This window comes from Mustela nivalis, assembly GCF_964662115.1.
Source record: "Mustela nivalis genome assembly, chromosome: 17".
Classification (NCBI taxonomy): Eukaryota; Metazoa; Chordata; class Mammalia; order Carnivora; family Mustelidae; genus Mustela; species Mustela nivalis.
In genome coordinates this window covers 27,338,952-27,358,392 of record NC_139036.1, presented here as the reverse complement: position 1 = coordinate 27,358,392, position 19,441 = coordinate 27,338,952, and the positions used below count along the sequence as shown (strand labels likewise).

At 41.9% G+C, this 19,441-nt stretch overlaps 1 protein-coding gene across 2 annotated transcripts in view; it reads left to right on the top strand.

The window, feature by feature from the left end:
• The first annotated feature begins 43 nt into the window (after positions 1-43).
• The window catches only part of USP32 (ubiquitin specific peptidase 32), a 237,081-nt gene continuing 217,683 nt past the window's right edge, over positions 44-19,441 (top strand). The window contains exon 1 of one of the 2 annotated variants that reach the window (XM_082707484.1): positions 44-247. In XM_082707484.1, the coding sequence (XP_082563610.1) occupies positions 88-247 (160 nt within the window). In that variant the 5' untranslated portion in view covers positions 44-87. The remainder of the gene's footprint in view (positions 248-19,441) is intronic. The other variant, XM_082707485.1, reaches the window with a different exon arrangement.

Here is a 19,441-nt window from a genome sequence, read left to right as displayed (position 1 = left end):
AACCATGGCAACCACCAACACAGCTCCCCTCCCCCTCCCATGCCCTTGTTCTTGGGGGTGGCCACCAGCCACCTCCTTCAACTGGGAATGGATGGGGGTGGCCACCAGCCACCTCCTTCAACTGGGAATGGAATTCGGGAAGCGAGCAAGATGTGCTGGGTAGACCCAGGACTTTGTCAGAGCTCCCCACGGGCCAGGAGGGGCTGGAACCCTTTCTCTCGGGAGATACCGGTGATTGTGACCCCTGGTAAGACCTTTGTAGTGATTTTCCTGCGTGTGTTTCACTCATGACTCCTCAGTTACACCGTGGGTTCCCCGAGATGAGGGCCATGGTTTTTAACGTTTCTTTCTGGTTTGGGGATGAAGGTCTAGAGGATGCTCGGAGAGAATGGAATACAGTAAGCCTCTACGGAGACCCGTCTTCTCTTCTATTCCTCCGTAGCCTCCGGGAGGTTAATAAGCCAGTTGTGTTGGGCGTTGGTTGAACGGTGATAGCGTTTTTAGGGAGGTTGCAAAAAAAAAAAAAAAAAAATGCAGTTGAGCCTCACAACAGTCTTCTCTGATGTGGGTCCCCGCAGTGATCCCAGTTCACAGAAGAGGAGCCGAGACGCAGAGAAGTCCGATGACTTGCCTCAGGTCCAAGGCCACTCAGTGGGGCGCGGGGCGCCGGGTCAGATCCGGACCGCCCTAGCCTTCCCACCCCCTCTCCCCGCCCCCGACGCCGCGGTCCGGGGATCCAGGGCCGCGGGAGGCAGTGCAGCCGCTTGAGCTCGGGCGTCTGGCTGGCCAGCTGAGCCGGGAGGCGCTGGGAGGCGCGCAGTCCCAGCCCGACCTCGCCCCTAACGCGGCCCTCGCGTCCGATCGCCGCCTCCATAGGCGCACGGCGGGGTTCGGCGCTGATGAGACCGTTGCAGCCTCCGCTTACACAGCCTGTATGTTCTTCCCGAGGGCGCTGAGCTCCACGTCCCGTTTCGTTCCCCCTCCAAGTCCCTACTTCCCGCTCCTCCCCTGCCTTCGCCGGCACTCGGTCGCAGCGCGGTGGCCAACGGAGCCGGGCTGGGATCCCCACCCCGCCCTGCGAAGTCCTCCCAGGCCTGCCTCTCTCTCTCTCATTCTCTCTCTGTCTCATTCTTTCTTTCTTTCTTTCTCTCTCTCTCTCATGCCATCTGGCGGCGGTACCCGCACACGACAAGGACACTGTGGCTGGGGACAGGCCCCGGGGAATGTGGCTCTCCTCCAAACTGGAAAGCCTGTTGTACTGAGCATTAATCCAGGACTCTTTTGTGGCTATTAAGAAGGAAATTGTATTGGCAAGAGTAAGGGAAAGGGGGCTCTCTTATACACTTCAGCTGGGAACAACTCAGAATGTTAAATGTACATTCCCTTTGGCCCACAAATTCTACTGCTAGGAGTTGGTCCTAGGGAAAGATGATGTGTGCAAAGAGGACTGTTACAGTGGTGACAATTTGGAAACAATGAGATGCAATCAGTAAGAAAGGGCAAATAAGTTGTGGAACACCAATACTTAAAAATAGTACTCTTATTAAATAGTAAATAAAATTAATTTTAAAAATACTACCGAAATACTACTAATTATTAAAATATTACTCTATATCTACATAATACTAATTAAATTTTTTTAAAGTTACTACTTTATATTTAACGATGTGGAAAGAACTAAAAATACGTGTCTGATATGATTGTTTTTGGAAGTATGTATTTATATATGCATAGGAAAAAAGTCTGGAAGGATACACTTCAAAATATAAAGGGTGATTTTTCACCTTTTTTGCATTTTGTCTGCATTTCTAAAAATAACATGCTTTACATGTACAGTCAGGGAAAAAAAGGAGAGCTGAGTCTGTTTTTAAAAGTTACTCATAAGGAATAAATAACATCATTAAAAATGTCATATAATGCTAAGTTAAAACACACAACACAAATGAGTATTACATTATAACTCAGATAAGTTGACATGAATATGGACTAAGACTGGAAGAAAACAGTAAAAAAAAGAAACAAGGAATTGATTATAGATATTATATAATCTATTCCTCCTCCGCCCCAAATAATATTTACAATTCAGAAGGGGGAAGTAAGTCAGAACCTCAAAATTAACCTGTCCTTGCCTTCTCCCTCATCCCACTCCATTTCTCCTTTTCCCTCCCAGAGCCTCCACCAAGTCCTAGACTCTGGGTGCCTGTCCTGTTCCCATAATGGTTTTATTATTAGCATAGGGAATAGCCTGAAGAGGCAATTGAGCCTACCAGCAGCTAGGAATAATGACTCAATACTCAACATTAAAACAAAAGTCCATTGTCTTTGGGAGACATTCTCCAAAATCCAATTGGTTAGCATAAAATGACACTCTAGAGCAAGTCAACTCACTGAACAGAGTCATTCCTCCAATCTTTAATTTAAAAAACTCTATGTGCCAGGTACTTCAGGCAGGTAGGTTGGAAAAGTGAGGATGTTAATCTGTTCATCCTCTACTCTATGCAGGATGGTATATTCCTTGATGGCAATGGGCTGGCTTCACAATCATTATGTCTCACCCCTATGCTCTAGGGACAAAAACCTTGTTGTATGCCCTAAATTCAGGGGACAAGGAAAATGACTCTTGGCATCTACTGCCCATACGTCCTCTCATAAACTTAAAGATCTTTCCATCTCTCTCTCTCTGGGTTAGACAGTGACTCAGACTTTTTATTCCCCTAAAGGACTCTCTCTCTCTATCCTTTTCTTTAATAAGAAACCCAAGGGTATCTTAACATTGCAAAAGAAACCCCTTGACCTTGTTCTGAACTATCTAATTAGAATTGTATCAAGTCTCCAAGAAAATGGGGGGGGGGGCATTCAAATTCACACCATAGTTGGAGTGCTGGATCTAGAGGAAATGTTACAGTTCCCAGCTGAAGGTCAAGGCATCCCTTGGCATAACCCAAAACCATGAGTGACTCTATTACTACCTAAGGCAGAGTCTCTTGCCATGGGGTCCACCGATAGGCCTGGGGGAGTCAACAAACCCTTTGAAACTCTTAGCTAGCTCCTTAAGGATTTATTGCCTCCATCAGGTAATCAGAGAGATTTGTTGCCCTAAAGAAGTTAAGAACCAAAGATCTAAGAGATTTAATCTAAGGGTGTAGACCTTCTCGTTATGGCTGGGTCTTTAAATCTGAGCGCATGGAAGCACACAAAAGGAGGTCATCTGAGAAATGCCAGAAACACATCGATCTGGAGAGAAAAAGGATAAAGGAAGAAGGCAAGGGTATTTTAGGTCTAACTAACCATATTCCAGACCTGGCCCAAGAAACCAATGACTAAGGAGAAGGCCAGTGGGACCCCTGACCATGTCCAGTAAAGGTGACGTACTGCACCCCCTGCCAGCAGCCTGAGCCAGTGCCTCACCAGCGGGAAGGAAGTTCCCCCTGCACTAATCTGGGGGCAAGAGCCTGTCAGGGCAGAGCCTACAGGCGTGACCCCTTTCTCTCTCACCCTGGCAGGACACAGGCCCATCTCTGCAAGCCGATCAGCAGCATCTGTTCATCTCCTCTCAGAATAGTTCTCAAAAATATTTGGCACTTTTTTCTTCACTCCTATCTGCTATTTACTGTAGTTTTCCATTTATGGAGCCCTGGTTTAATTTCACTTTGGGTTTTTTTCTTCTTTTTTGTAGCAATGTTTTAATTTGGGCTTTATGTGCTCTAAAAATATCTTGTCAGGATATCAAAATAACACCACAGAATGGCAAACTTGTAACTTCAGAGCATGTTTCTAAACAATTTAATGATATGCAAACTTCTGAGATGGTGTTAAATTGCTGGGCCTAATGATTTCCACTAGCCTCTCTCTGGAAAGTGTTCTTTCCTAAGATGGGAGGCAGGGAGATGCGCAGGAGAGAATTGTATGGCCAACAAATATTGGAGCTGGGAAGGATTTTGGAGAGAAAAAAAAAATATGCTGCCCCGAAATTTGCTACAAGTCCTACGAGTTCTCCCCAGAGGACTTACTCTTACCACCTCTCCTTTAGGGCACCAGAGTTGTACCCCCTGCCTTTGGCCTCGGCTTGGTGATACTGGAGAGTGGGGGGCTAATATCAGGTGTTTCAGGCTGAGAAAAATTCTGATCAGAAAAATCACCTCGCCTCAGACTTTCAGATTCAGAATTTCCCAGGAGGGCCTGGGAATCAATACTTTGATATGTCCCAGCCACTCATCAGACAAATTTGGAAGATGCTGTGTGGTGATATGAATCCCAAATTGGCCCTTGTTTAGATCGAATTGGGTAAATTATGGACTCTCCAGTGTTGTGTGAGAGCTAGCTCTAACAGACTCATGAGAGACAATTATTAAATTTTTAGGAATTTTGCCAGCTGTTTGTTAAACACAGACATTACTGCATGTTATTGAAAGCAGGGACTCAAATACATACTTGTACATTAGTATTCATAGCAACATTATTCACAGCAGCCAAAAGGTGGAACCAGCCCAAATGTCCATCAACAGATGAGTGGATAAACAAAATGTGGTATATCCATACAGTAGAATTTTATTCAGCCATAAAAAGGAATGAAATTTTTATATGTGCTGCAATATGGATAATCCTTGCAAACATTGTGCTAAATGAAATAAGCCAGATACCAAAAAACAGAATATTATACGATTCTACTTATATTAAATATCTGGATCAGGAAAATTCAGAGAGATAGAAGTAGAATAGAAGTTACCGGTATCTGGGAGGAAGGAACAATAATTACAGAGTTTCTGTTTGGGGTGATAAAAAAAGTTCTGGAAATAGATAATAATGGTAGCTCTACAAAATTGTGAGTGTACTTAATGCCACTAACTTGCACACTCAAAAAAGGTTGAAATGGTAAACTTGATGTTATGTATCTTTTGCCACCATTAAAAATTAATTCTGTAAAAATAAAGTTAAATATCAACTTAAAATTAAAGAAATCACATTGAAGACAAAATAATATTCAGCAGTCAGCCCTTCCTGGTTATTTTTCCACATTTAATGGTTATCTTTGGGCGCCTGGGTGGCTCAGTGGGTTAAGCCACTGCCTTCGGCTCAGGTCATGATCTCAGGGTCCTGGGATCGAGTCCCGCATCGGGCTCTCTGCTCAGCAGGGAGCCTGCTTCCTCCTCTCTCTCTCTCTGCCTGCCTCTCTGCCTACTTGTAATCTCTCTCTGTCAAATAAATAAATAAAATCTTTAAAAAAAAAATTTAATGGTTATCTTTGCACTGGCGGTTATTTCTGTCTGTTGCACAGGTGATGTAGGAACACTGTGTAACCGTGTGCTGCCGAGCATTTCTTCCCAGCTGCACATGGAGTTGTGATACATTGGTGACAGAACGTCAGTGCAGAGGCAGTATTTATACAACAGAAATTAAAACCACTACAAATCAGTGTCTTCTTCTCCCCACCAAACTGTTCATTAAGCATTTGCCAGCATACCACTCTTCACAAACCATAATTTCCTCAATGGCAAAAAGGCAATAACAAAACTTATCACACAGAGTTCCTCTGAGGATTGAAGATAGTTCATTGTGTGAGTGGATGGAGGTTGACTTAAACTGATAACTGATTGTGGCAATGATTTCACCATATATATTCATATAATCATATGTATCATATATATATATATTATATATATATATATAGTCATTATGTTGCACACCTTAAATAAATACAATGTTATATGTCAATTGAGAATTAAAAATTTTTAAAAAGATTTTTCAGGGGAGGGGCACTTGGGTGGCTCAGTGGGTTAAGCCTCTGCCTTTGGCTCAGGTCATGATTTCAGGGTTCTGGGATCAAACCTCACAAGGGGCTCTCTGCTCAGCAGGGAGCCTGCTTCATCCTCTCTCTCTGCCTTCCTCTCTGCCTACTTGTGATCTCTCTCTGTCAAATAAATAAATAAAATATTTTTTTTTAAAAGGCCCAGGGGAAAGGTCCCACCAGTGTGCCTGCCACATAGAAGTGTTTGGTTAACTTTCACCTTTCTCTAGAGACCATGAGCTCCCTGAAGGCAGAACCCCACTCAAATTAGCTTTCGGTCCTCCAAATCTCTATTGTAGGAGCTCAATAAATGTTTGTTGAATTGAATACATGAAAAAATGGATGGCTGTTCCCAAGACAAATGGAGAAAAATGTTGTTGTCTTAACAGCAAGCACCAGAATTACTTTTAGGAAAGGAAACAACTTTATAGCTGGAGGCACAAGGTGAGATCTGAGGCCAAGGAAGGAGCCTTGTCACCAAAAAGAGAGAGTTAAGATGCTTTGAAAGAGAAAATGAGAAGAATTTGGCCTTTGGTTTTGTTTTTGATGTAGAAAAGGCTGTCAGAAGAGAGAGGAAGAAAGAGGGGGCATTACAGAGATAGAAACCTGCAAAAGAGATGATGTTAGCCTGGGTCACCCTCGAATGACCTGGAGGCTGGGTAGGCTGGGTATGACACTCCAGCACTTCCCATAAGGCGCTCCTGGGGAAGGGTGACCCATGGGATGAATATAGGTTGTATTCGTTTGCTGTAAGGTGTGAGATGCAACATTTCATTAGAACTCTCTGTGTCAGGATGCCTGCGTGGCTCAGCTGGTCAAGCAAGAGTCTGCCTTTGGCTCAGGTCATGATCCCAGGGTCCAGGGATTGAGTCCTGCTTTCGACTTCTTGCTCAGAGAAGCAGGGGAGCCTGCTTCTCCCTCTGCCTGCTGTTCCCTGCTCCCCCTGCTTGTGTTCTCTCTCTCTCTCTCTCTCAGATAGATAAAATCTTTAAAAACAAACAAACAAACAAACAAACAAACCTCCATGTCTACCCTACTTGACATCTTTAGATGTGTGTCTGTTTTAGAATAAGATGAAGTAAAAAAAAAAAGCTGGGCTATCCTATTTCAGGTGCAGGCTGCCAGTGAAAGATAAGGAGCAGCAACAAGATATGGTAGAGAGCAAAAAATGTGGCAGAGGCAAAAAACGTGATCAGAAGAGACAATCATGATGACATAAATTCTTGGAAATTTGTGGAGAAATTGGAGAAGCACTTTAGACTTTCATGGTTTATAGGTAACAGAGCTGAATCGATTTTCTCTAGATTTTAGAGAGGTAGGAGATCCTGGCTGCCAATGGACTACATTCAATTATGTTGGAATTGGTATAACTATGTAATGTTCCATTGGTCGATCAGTGGACAGTAAGATAATACATTTTGGCTTATTCCCATAGCTCAAAGACTATATTCCTATAGTTTCTATAGATTTTGAGAAGATTCTTTGTCTTTTTTTGGACTCTTGTTAGAATTAGGAATGTTCTGGGTAAATCCGTAAAACCTAAGGCCATTATAATGTCTAAATACCCTACTCTCTTACAAAATGTTTTTTGATGCCCAACAAAATCTAAGCCATCTAAAGAATGGAGTGGGAAAAGGGAATAGTGGTAGCTTTACAGTGGAGAAGCCTGCTGGACACTACGTTAACCTAGTGATGAAGGTTAACATTACCAGTGATGTCGTGTGAGTATCATGTACTCCCAGATATGATGTGTTACGAGAAGAGGACTTTACCTCCACAGCATTGTTGTTGTTGTTGTTGAAGATTTTTATTTTAAGTCATCTCTACACCCAACATTGTGCCTGAACTTACAACCCTGGGATCAAGAGTCACAGGCCCTACCTACTGAGCCAGCCATGAGCCCCCATTTCTGCGATATTTCCCAAAAGAACCCATTAACCCAAACTAATCAAAAGGAAAAAAAATCAGACAAACCCAGATTTGGAAGACATTCTGCAGGATATCTGGCTAGAACTCCTCAAGATTGATAAGGTCATTTGAAAAATGAGGAAAGACTAAGAAACTGTCACAAACTAGAGAAGACTGGGGGATACATGACAACTAAAGGTAATGGGATAGTCTGATCCCATTTGATCAGACTGGGATCAGTGTGATCCCAGAATGATTTGGGATCCTGGAACAAAAATGAACTTAAGGGCGCCTGGGTGGCTCAGTGGGTTAAAGCCTCTGCCTTTGGCTCAGGTCATGATCCCAGTGTCCTGGGATAGAGCCCCATATCGGGCTCTCTGCTCAACGGGGAACCTGCTTTCCTCCCTCTCCCTGCCTGCCTCTCTGCCTACTTGTGATCTGTCTGTCAAATAAATAAATAAAATCTTAAAAAAAAAAAAAAACACCTTAAATGGAAAAGTCCAAAATGGTGAAATCCAAAGCAAGCTTAGAATTTAGATAATAATATACCAATGTCAATTTTTTAGTTTTGAAAGAAGTAACATGGTAATATGTTAGCAATGGTGGACATTGAGTAAGGAGCATAAAGGAACTTTCTATACAGTCTCTTCTGTAATTCTGAAAGTATTTCCAAGTAAAAAGTTTATTTAAATAGAAACGGAATTACACAGCCTTTGGTCTGACCCAGGAAACCCACATATTCTTATGTTTTGAGCTTTTCTGTTTTGGGGAATATAATTATATGGTTTATTTGTGTCACCCGACAGAGTATGTTTCAAGGAATCTTCATTCATTCCCATGGACAAAGATACAATAACGCCTTTTTTCTAGGTTCTACCAGCCCACAAAAAAAGAGATACATTCACATCCCAGGAACCTGGTCCCAGGAAAGACATTCTCCGTTAAGTTTTTTCGGTAGAATCAAACCTGGCTTCCTTTCCAGGACTGCACTCTGGGATAATTACTGCCAGATGCTTTATTTGGGCAACAGTAACATAATGAGATTAAGTGCACTACTCTGTCCTGAGTACTTGCATAAGAAAGGCAAACAGATACAACTAAGGTGATTGCCCTAAGATTATAGCCAACCTGGGAAGTCTTTTCTGGGCGGCCAACAAGCCTATGACAGCCGTGAATAAATGCATTAAATGACCGGCTTGCGCATTCTAAACTGGGACTCCTACTAGTGATTATTCTCTGTTTGTTTGGGGATTGTGACAGTGGCTAAAAAGACCAGCTTTCTGTTTAAGTGTCGTTTTCAAACTGGAAACATGAGAAGATTGTTTCTCAGCAGCCACTATTTTAGAGTGTGTGCTCTGGGAGCACAATGATAGTGCTTCAGGGAGTTAATCCCAGTCTCTCTTGTTACAAGGAAACCGATGGGCATCCTTCTACAATTTCTCTAAATAAACCAAGCCACACTTCCAGAAGCCTTTGATGTGGTACGTAACACAAAGACAATTGAAAAGCTGTGTTTCGGGGCGCCTGGGTGGCTCAGCGGGTTAAAGCCTCTGCCTTCGGCCCAGGTCATGATCCCAGGACCCTGGGATCGAGCCCCGCATCGGGCTCTCTGCTCAGTGCAGAGCCTGCTTCTCTCTCTCTCTCTCTCTGCCTGCCTCTCTGCCTACTTGTGTGCTCTGTCAAATAAATAAATAAAATCTTTTAAAAAAGAAAAGAAAAGCTGTGTTTCAGCACGGCCAAAACTCTCCTCTTGAAAAGGGATCTTTCCCAGACCAGCTCTTTAAGGAAATGAGATGTGGAGGAATACAGGCTAAACTGGGAAGTGCCTTCTCATAGACTTCTGGGCAAAGGGAGAAATAAAGGGTCTTCTCTCAACCCCCAGAAATAAGTACAAACATCAAATTAGGACTTTCCCCTGGAATTAAAAATATCAAAAGATTAATGCTCAGGACCTATGCTGTGTGCGTCACCTTAAAAACACTTTGAACTTGGAAATAATTCCAAGCTTATAGAAAAGGTGTAAGAAAAAAAACCACAAAATACTTGTATACCCTTTATTTAGATTTATTTGTTAACATTTTAATCAGTTTGCTTTACTATACCATTCTCTGTCTTTCCCCTTCTCTCTCTCCACACATACACACACACATGCATACATACAATATATATATTCCGGGAATGTGTGTGTTATGTGCATTAAAAACTTTGTTTTTTCCTGGACTCTTTAAAGTAAATTTCATACATCATTGTCCCTTTCCCCTAAGTAACCCCAGTGTGTATTTACCCAGGGCAGGAATTCAAGTCAAGAGCTATTCTATTTGAGGGCACCTGGCTGGTTCAGCTAGTGGAGTGTGCAACTCTTGATTTCAGGGTTCTGAGTTTGAACCCCACATTACTGGATATAGAGATTTCTTAAAATATTTTAAAAAGAGAGAGAGAGAGAGAGAAACTATATTTGAAGAAACACACTCAAGGAACCTCATTCACACCTGGACCTGATCTCAATGATGAGATCCTACAATCCAGGCTCGAGCCTGAGATCATAATGCGGATTTTGGAGAAAGGGGTGAATGTATATTGCAGACAGAAGAAATGTCAGCTGTGATCAGAGGGCAGGCTGTGGTACAGTAGTGTTGCTGGAGCCCATTTCCCCTCCCCTTAAAACCAGGCAGAACTCTGTGACCACTTCAATGAATGCAGCAGAAGTGCCCTTGTGTTACATGTAAGGCTAGGCCATAAAGGTGATGTAACTTAAGCTGATTACTCCCACCCTCCACTCCACACGCACAGGCACACACTGCTCACCTTTGGGTGAGCCTTGTGGGGGAAGACGTAGCACATTGTCTCAGTGGCAACATCTTGAAAGCTAAGGAGTGGAATCCTCTGAAGCCTTACTCACTCACATGCCAGATGGCTGGTGCCTGCTGTGGGCTGGTTAGATGGAGGAGAGGTTAGCTATCTCCGTTGAATCTTGCCCAAATCACAGATTCATAAGCAAAATAAAAATTGTCATTGTTTTACGCCACTAAGTTTTGAGAGTTATATCTTGAGCAGCAGTAAAAACCAGAATCACAATCACATGCAATGGCACGGACAAGCTCACAGGTAGAGACAAATATATACGTACTGGCATGTAATTGCATTTAGTGCTCTAGGACTTCAGAAGAATGAAGAAGTTTGAGGTCAAGGAGGGGTGGAGTATCGAGGGTAGAGAAACTCCTTATATTAATGTTTGCATAATGCAAGATGGGGTGTAGCTAATAAATGCACACAGGGATCTGTAACTAGAACTTAAGTCTGCCCTTCTCTGTTTTTGTTCCATAGTTCCATTTTCTAAATGGAACTAAATTTCTAAATTTTCTATAAAAACTAGAAAATTTGGGTTCATTTAGCACTGTTCCTGGGAAAGCTTGCCATAGAATCTAGTACATGGTCTGAGCTACTAATGAAGAGAGTTTTTCTGAGTGGGGGGAAATTGAGCCCTTTCCTGTGGAATTTCTGGGGACAGTCTTGGTATCTACAGAGTACTCCCTCACACTTTAGTATGAATTAATTAGGATGTTGGTATTATTTACTAATGTACACAAAAATATGTGGGCCTAAACAATCTCTGTTGAGTGACATCCAGGTTGAAGTTCATGCACAGGTAGAAAGCTACCTTCAACCATTAATCATCAAACTTTAGCCTAATTCAATTCATTCCTGTAGAAGAAATTTTAAGGGTGCCTATTGTCCCCAGAACCTTCTGTCAAGTATTTGTCCATTGATAGATCAAATAAATCAAAGCAAAATAGAAATCTGATGAAAATCAGCTAAGCTCTTAAAATCTACCTGAAAGCATTCCTCAAATGCTTATAATTCTTACCAACTGTTAGAAGTGAGAATTATTACCTTGCTAGTTAATAATGCATTTTGATTTTTCAGTTGTGTTAGTAGCTACCATTTTTGTTCACATAAAGGGCATTTCTGATGAGGCAGAGCTTCTTATCTTTCGAGTTCTTTATACCTCTGTGCCTTTATTTATACTTTTCTTCTTTCCTGGAATGCTCCCCTCCCCTGCAGCATGGGGGTGGGGCAAAGAGAGAGGGAGAAGGAATCCTCAAGTAGACTCCCTGCTGAGGGAGGCTGAGGCTCCCAGGACTCTGAGGCTACTGGGGCTCAATCCCAGGAGCCTGAGATCATGACCCCAGCCAAAATCAAGAGTTGGCCATTCAACTAACTGAGCCAAACACATGCGCCCCTCTCTCTCCCCTCTTCTTTGCTTTCCTATCTCACTGGCTTCCCCTTCTCAGTCTTCTTGCTAGTTTCCCATCTCTGACTTTTTTAATGTTGGAAGCTGCAGTTACCTTGGGAGTGAGTCATGTCCTGGGAGATCTCATCCAGTTTCATGACTTCAAGTATCGTGACTCTCTAATGACCTCTCAATTTATATCTCCAGCCAGAACCATTTCTCACGTCAGACAAAAGTTTAACTCTCTATTCAACATCTCTGCTTGGATATCGAACGGACATTTCAAGATTAATGGGTCCAAAGCTGAGCTCCTGAACTTGTTCCACAAACCTGCCCCTCTACTGTCATCTATTCTACATCTCAATGAATATTAATTCTAGCTTCCTAGTTCCTTTGGCCACCAAGGTTTTTTTTTTTTTTTTTTTTTTAGATTTTATTTATTTATTTGACAGAAAGAGATCACAAGAAGGCAGAGAGGCAGGCAGAGAGAGAGGAGGGAGCAGGCTCCCCCGCTGAGCAGAGAGCCCGATGCGGGGCTCAATCCCAGGACCCTGGGATCATGACCTGAGCTGAAGGCAGAGGCTTTTTTTTTTTTTTTTAAGATTTTATTTATTTATTTGACAGAGAGAAATCACAAGTAGATGGAGAGGCAGGCAGAGAGAGAGAGAGAGGGAAGCAGGTTCCCTGCCGAGCAGAGAGCCCGATGCGGGACTCGATCCCGGGACCCCGAGATCATGACCTGAGCCGAAGGCAGCGACTTAACCCACTGAGCCACCCAGGCGCCCCGAAGGCAGAGGCTTTAATCCTCTGAGCCACCCAGGCGCCCCAAGGCCACCAAGTTTGAAGTAGTTCTTCTCTGACATATCCCAATTCAGTCTATCAATAAATCTTGTTGCTCTTCCTTCAAAATATTATCGTGGACCCAACTGGTCCCCTTAGCCCTCCCTGCCTGGATATTTGCAGTAGCCTTCCAACTGGTCTACCCATCTTTACCCTTCTTTCTTTCTTCTTTCCTTCCTGTCTTTTTCTTTCTTTTTTAAGTAAACTCCATGCCCAACGTGGGGCTCAGACTCACGACTTGGAGATGAACAAGAGTCGTATGCTCTCACAACTGAGCCAGCCAGGTGCCCCTCTGTCTTTGTATCCTTTCATCTCGTCTCTCACTCCGGTTCATTTTCAGCACATCAAAGAGATCCATTTAAAGTGTATACAGATCTCTTCTCTGCAAAACCCCACAGTGGCATCCCATTTTCTAAATAGTAAGATCAAACTCTTCAGGCACGATCTACCTCTAACCACTTCTCTCAGTGTGAGAAGGAGCAGTCACACTTGCTCCTTGTTGATTCTTATTCTGGCCAGGATGCTCTTGCCTCAATGCAAGGTTCACTCCTTCATCTCCTTCAGATTTTGGCTTAAATATCACCTTTTTGCTCCTCTCTGACTATTCTATTTTAAATTACAACCTTCATCTCAGCACTTCCTGTCTCCTTTCTCTGCAATTTTTCTCCACAGAACTTGTTACCAATGGACTTAATATTATTTTACTTATTTTGTCTTTCTTTTTCCACTAAACTGTTGATTTCATAAGACCAGGAATTTTTCTTTGGTCAATTTAATATCTTCAGGACCTAGGATGATACCTGTTACATACTAGGCACTTTGAAGGACTGAATGAATGGCTGATTTCTTACTTGGTCCTTCAAGACTCCCATCCCCCATGGCTTCCCTCCTTCCCCCACTCCTTTATTTTGGACTCTGTATTCTCACTTGATTTCATAAGACCAGGAATTTTTCTTTGGTCAATTCAATATCTTCAGGACCTATGATAATACCTGTTACATACTAGGCACTTTGAACTTGTTGAAGGACTGAAAGAATGGCTGATTTCTTACTCGGTCCTTCAAGACTCCCACCCCCCAAGGTTTCCCTCCCTCCCCCACTCCTTTATTTGGACTCTCCATATTCTCACTTCCCATAATATACTATTTATTTGTCTTGATCACAGTACTTCTTAGAGCCTTTAGAAAGAATTCATCTTTGTATTCCCTAGGGTTGTGCACCTTTTGCACACAGAAAAATGCTTAATAAATTTTAAAATAAACTATTTGCATTCATACCAAATTTTGGGGCAGTGGGAAGATGTTAGACCCTGAGTGAGAAACTTCTGAACTTCCTCTGTTTTTATATGAATTTCCTTCCTTTTTCAAAGAAACCCAGATTGGATTCCACCCCACCCCCAGAATGCCAGTAAATGAATATAATTGCCAAAAAACTTCTGGCCAACTGCTCTTTTATATCTTTCAAATCTTTTTGGAAGAAAATTTTGGGATTTTTAAAAATATTACCCTTTGGGTCCTCAGGACCACCAAGCAAAAAGTTTTACCTAAGTCTAGATCCTAACTCACATACTGCATATCTAGCTTCACCTACTAACTCTTTTGAAGACTAATGATTTACCCCATCCTCATCCACTGTGAACGTCAGACTTTTTGAATTACACCATAATTACTAGTTATTAAATACCTACATGTAGGCCGGTACGTCTCTGTATCTGAATTTTTTATTAACACACTTGATTTTTTAGAGTTTTATGTTTACAGCAAAATTGACCAGAGTACAGAGATTTCCCATATAACTCCTGTCCCCATGGGTGCATAACCTTCACCATCAAAATAATAGCTATTAATCAAAAGGAAGCTGAGAGCGAAGAAAGGGAGGACAATTAGACAAATAGCACATTGGTAGTTGAGCAAAAGGTGGAAAACAGAATAGAAGCGTTGTATTAATAGCCAGGTGAGAAAAACTCAGCCTGACCTAAAAATATAAAGATTTGAGGTGGCAAGAGAATGTACATAATGTACATACAAAAGATAATAAGATCATAGAACTTAAGAATTGGAAAAAGCCTGATTGAGTATAAAGCCTTCATCTAGTAGACAAAGAAAAATCAAAGTCTAAAGTATCCAGCTAGAGTTGCCATTTCTCAAATATCTAACAGCCTATTAGTATGATCAGCTGAACTTCAGATGACTTGACAAAGTGATTTAGAACCTAGAAACTGAAGTAAGGCATGTCTTAGATTGTTCAGAACTAGATTCTGATTATTCTATGTTCTAATGCTGATGAGAATTCAATTAATGTACTTAAACTTATACTTTCTATTTTGTTGGAAAAGACTGGCCTGAGTAAAATGCAGTTGTCCTATTAGAAGGAATAAGATCAGAGGATTAAGAAGCTGCTGCTTGATTTTTCAAGAGCTAACAACAACAACGACAAGAGCCACAGCAATAGCTGCTGGTGAAACCGGCCACAATACCCCTTCCCTAACCTTTGTGAACTGTTAATTTGAAAGAGATATAGGGGCCCCTTGGTGGCTCAGTGGGTTAAAGCCTCTGCCTTTGGCTCAGGTCATGATCTCAGGGTCCTGGGATGGAGCCCCATATCCGGCTCTCTGCTCAGCGGGGTGCCTGCTTCTCCCCTCCACCCCCCTGCCCCACTGCCTGCCTCTCTGCCTACTTGTGATCTCTCTCTGTCAAAAAAATAAATAAAATCTTTAAAAAAAAAAAAAAGAATGACTAAAGAGATGTCAGTCATTCTCTCATTTACATCTAAAGGTGTTTCTCCTGTTTTTCATTCTTTAAAAGGTGCCTAACTCTGGCAAAATTTCAACAGGGCCCATTCCCCAAGAGCTTCTGACTTACAAGATACGTAAGCTAAAACGAAGAATGGGAGAGAAGTAAAACATTCAAAGTGAGGGGCGGCTGGGTGGCTCAGTGGGTTAAGCCTCTGCCTTCGGCTCAGGTCATGATCCCACGGCCCCGCATCGGGCTCTCTGCTCAGTGGGGAGCCTGCTTACCCTCCTCTCTCTCTCTCTGCCTGCCTCTCTGCCTACTTGTGATCTCTCTGTCAAATAAATAAATAAAATCTTAAAAAAAAAAAAACATTCAAAGTGAGGGCCTTTAACTTAGACCTACTTTAGAAGGTGTCTTGCCACAATCCATGTTTGGCAAACAATTAACACTACCCACTGAACCTGAGTAATGTTTACTCTTTTATAGTAACTCTACACTGCCCTCCTCCACCACAGCAGCAATGAGGTTGTATGGGTATCTGGCAGAGAGGCAGGCAGAGAGAGAGAGGAGGAAGCAGATTCCCTGCTGAGCAGAGAGCCCTATGCGGGACTTGATCCCAGGACCCTGAGATCATGACCTGAGCCGAAGGCAACGGCTTAACCCACTGAGCCACCCAGGCGCCCTCTTTAGTCATTCTTAAAATATTTTGTCCAGGTTTATTTATTTATTTAAAAGATTTTATTTATTTGAGAGAGAGAAAGTGAGAGACAGAGCACGAGTGGAGGGGGAGCGGCAGAGGGAGAGGGAGAAGCAGACACTCTGCTGAGCAGGGAGACCAATCCAGGGGTTCAATCCCAGGACCCTGACATCATGACCTGAGCTGAAGGCTGACGCTTAACAGCTGAGCCACCCAGGTGCCCCTTTGTCCAGGTTTTATTTTTTATTTTATTTTATTTTTTTTAAAGATTTTATTTATTTATTTGACAGAAATCACAAGTAGGCGTAGAGGCAGGCAGAGAGAGAGGAAGGGAAGCAGGCTCCCTGCTGAGCAGAAAGCTGGATGCGGGACTCGATCCCAGGACCCTGAGATCATGACCGGAGCCGAAGGCAGTGGCTTAACCCACTGAGCCACCCAGGCGCCCCTGTCCAGGTTTTAAATGAAAATGAATTTCATGTCTAGAAAAGCAGGGATTCAGTTCTGTGTTGTTAGAATTTGTGATAGGTAAAGGTAATGACAAAAATCAGTTTAAACTGATATTAATGTTAGCAAGGTAAGAGGAAATTGGCTTTCTCGGACACTCTTCATTAGAATGTAAATTGATCCAAATCTTTCTAGCAATTTGGCAACATCTACTATTAAAACTAAAGGTGCATAGTCTTAGACTCTGGAATTCAGCATCTGGAAATTCCATCTACAGAGATTCTCACATTTGTAAAGGGGCTATATGTACTAGGATGTCAATTGCAACAATGTTTGTAATATTGAAACCCTTGAATATAATGTTTATCAACAGATGATTGGTTAATTATACATTAACTACATAAAATTGGCATATTATGTATGTTAAAAAAATAAGGTAGATCTATAAGCTGACACAAAAAGCAGTTTGAGCTATACTATTGAGTGAAAGAGAAATTGCAGATCAGTATGTAGACTATGAAAAAGGTGTGTAGTGGGTATAGTTACAGAAAATTGGAAGGATACATACCCCTGGGGAATGACATGGGGTGAAGTATACTTTATATACTTGTATACTTTATATACACTTTTTTAATTGGTGGAAAAACTTTGTTTTTTTTTACATAGAATATATATTATTTTCATTAAAAGTAACTGTGTTTAAAGTTATATTTTCATTTACTCTAAAATACATTTTTAAAAAGATTTTATTTAGTTTATTACTTGAGAGAGAGAGAATGAGAGGGAGAGAGAGAGAGGATGAGAAGGTGAAGGGTCAGAGGGAGAAGCAGACTCCCTGCCGAACAGGGAGCCTGATGCGGGACTCAATCCAGGGACTCCAGGATCATGACCTAAGCCAAAGGCAGTCGCTTAACCAACTGAGCCACCCAGGCACCCCAAAATACATATATTTTTAAAATATAACAGTGACCACATCCTCCTATTTTGTCATTATAAAGAAACAGGTACAAAATACTAGGAAAAAAACCCAATTCTGTAGTCATACTTCATACACTGTTGGCTTCATTTTGTGGCAATCAAGTTAAACATAAATGAGGTGCTGTTGCATACCTTCTTTATTGTATTGATCTCCCTGTCTATGACCTAAGCTTCTTTGGCAAGTGTTAAAATGACTCTGCCCTATTCCTATGTTATTTCTCTGGGAGTACAAACTGAGGAACACTGTCATTTAGGTTGCTCAACTGGAAGTAGAAATTACATGCCGGTCTCCCATGCTTTAAATCTTCATAGGGGCATGTAATTATAGTTAAAACAATGGTTTTCCAAGTGTAACCTAATGCTTGAAGTCAGGTGGCTGGACAATTCTTCACTGGATTAAGTGAAATATAATGAAAGTGAACAAACTAAATGATTAATAGGATTCCTTTCAGCATGACAAGTGGGCTTTAGATTTTCTACATCATAAAACTTTAGTACTGTGTCAATTTTAAGTTATAGAGGGATGTTTAACATTTGACTGCCGGATACTGTGTAATACAACCCAAAAGGCAGGCCTTAATCCCAGCTTCACATTTAAAATTCCCATCAGACATAACTATCTGCTTCACTGCCCTCAATAATATGCTTAATTTAACTCAGACAAAGGAGAAATACTATTTCTTAGTTTGCTATTTCAACTCACAATTTCGAGAAGTGTTTAATCCATGGTAAACTCTGTGATGGGATGAACATTTTTATGGCCCTCAATGCGAGTCTGAAACCAAGGAGGAAATTTTAAAAGTTCCTGTGTGTTAGTACTGCTCTGAATCTTTCACTATAAAGTTTATATTCTACTCTTTCCTATTTTATAATAATTTACTATTTCAAGTCCAATCCTAGCCCCACCTTTCAAGTGGGGCAAGTACTACAAAGAGCTACAGTTTGCTTCCAATTCCACTGTAAATGAAATGGGTAGATAATCACTCAGGGTTATCTTTGGTAGACCAAGGTTGTCTTTAGGTATTGATTATTTGAGACAGTAATAATGCTTAGGTATGTTGCAGTTGAACTCTTTTTTTTTTTTTTTTAAAGATTTTTATTTATTTATTTTACAGAGAGCGATCACAAGTAGGCAGAGAGGCAGGCAGAGAGAGAGAGGAGAGGAAGCAGGCTCCCTGCTGAGCAGAGAGCCCGATGCGGGACTCGATCCCAGGACCCTGAGATCATGACCTGAACCGAAGGCAGCGGCTTAACCCACTGAGCCACCCAGGCACCCTGCAGTTGAACTCTTGAGGGTCTTTTGTCCTGCAGTCCTGCAGGTGAGATCTTAAGATTCATTTCCCAGTAATTATGATAATCTAACTGCAGGCTGAAGATGACAGAGTTGTTTTGTCTGGAGACTTCTGTCTATACCAAACTAATGATCTGGAAATGAAAGGCTTTGAAGTGGGTTCCCAACCCCCTCATTCATGGCCTTTTAGTAATGAAACTAATCTGAGGTCTTAAAATTAACTGCCTCACGGTGAACTGGAAAGGGCGGCACAGTGACTAATGCCACGCTGCTGATCTGGTCTGCCAGGAAAGGCGAGTAGAGAAACAAAAAAAGAGTATTGCCTTTTTTCTCTACCACGGTGTATCATAATCTGTTGGCTTTAGGAGCTAAAATCCTTTTTGCTGGCTCTGAATTACCTGACTGGCACCTTCTGTCTAATCTAATCCAAATGGTTATTTTTCAAAGTTATTTCCTTATCTAAAAGTTTTACACTGTGACTTTGAGAGTGAAGACTAACAGAAACATATTGAATATGCTTAAAAAGCGAGGAACT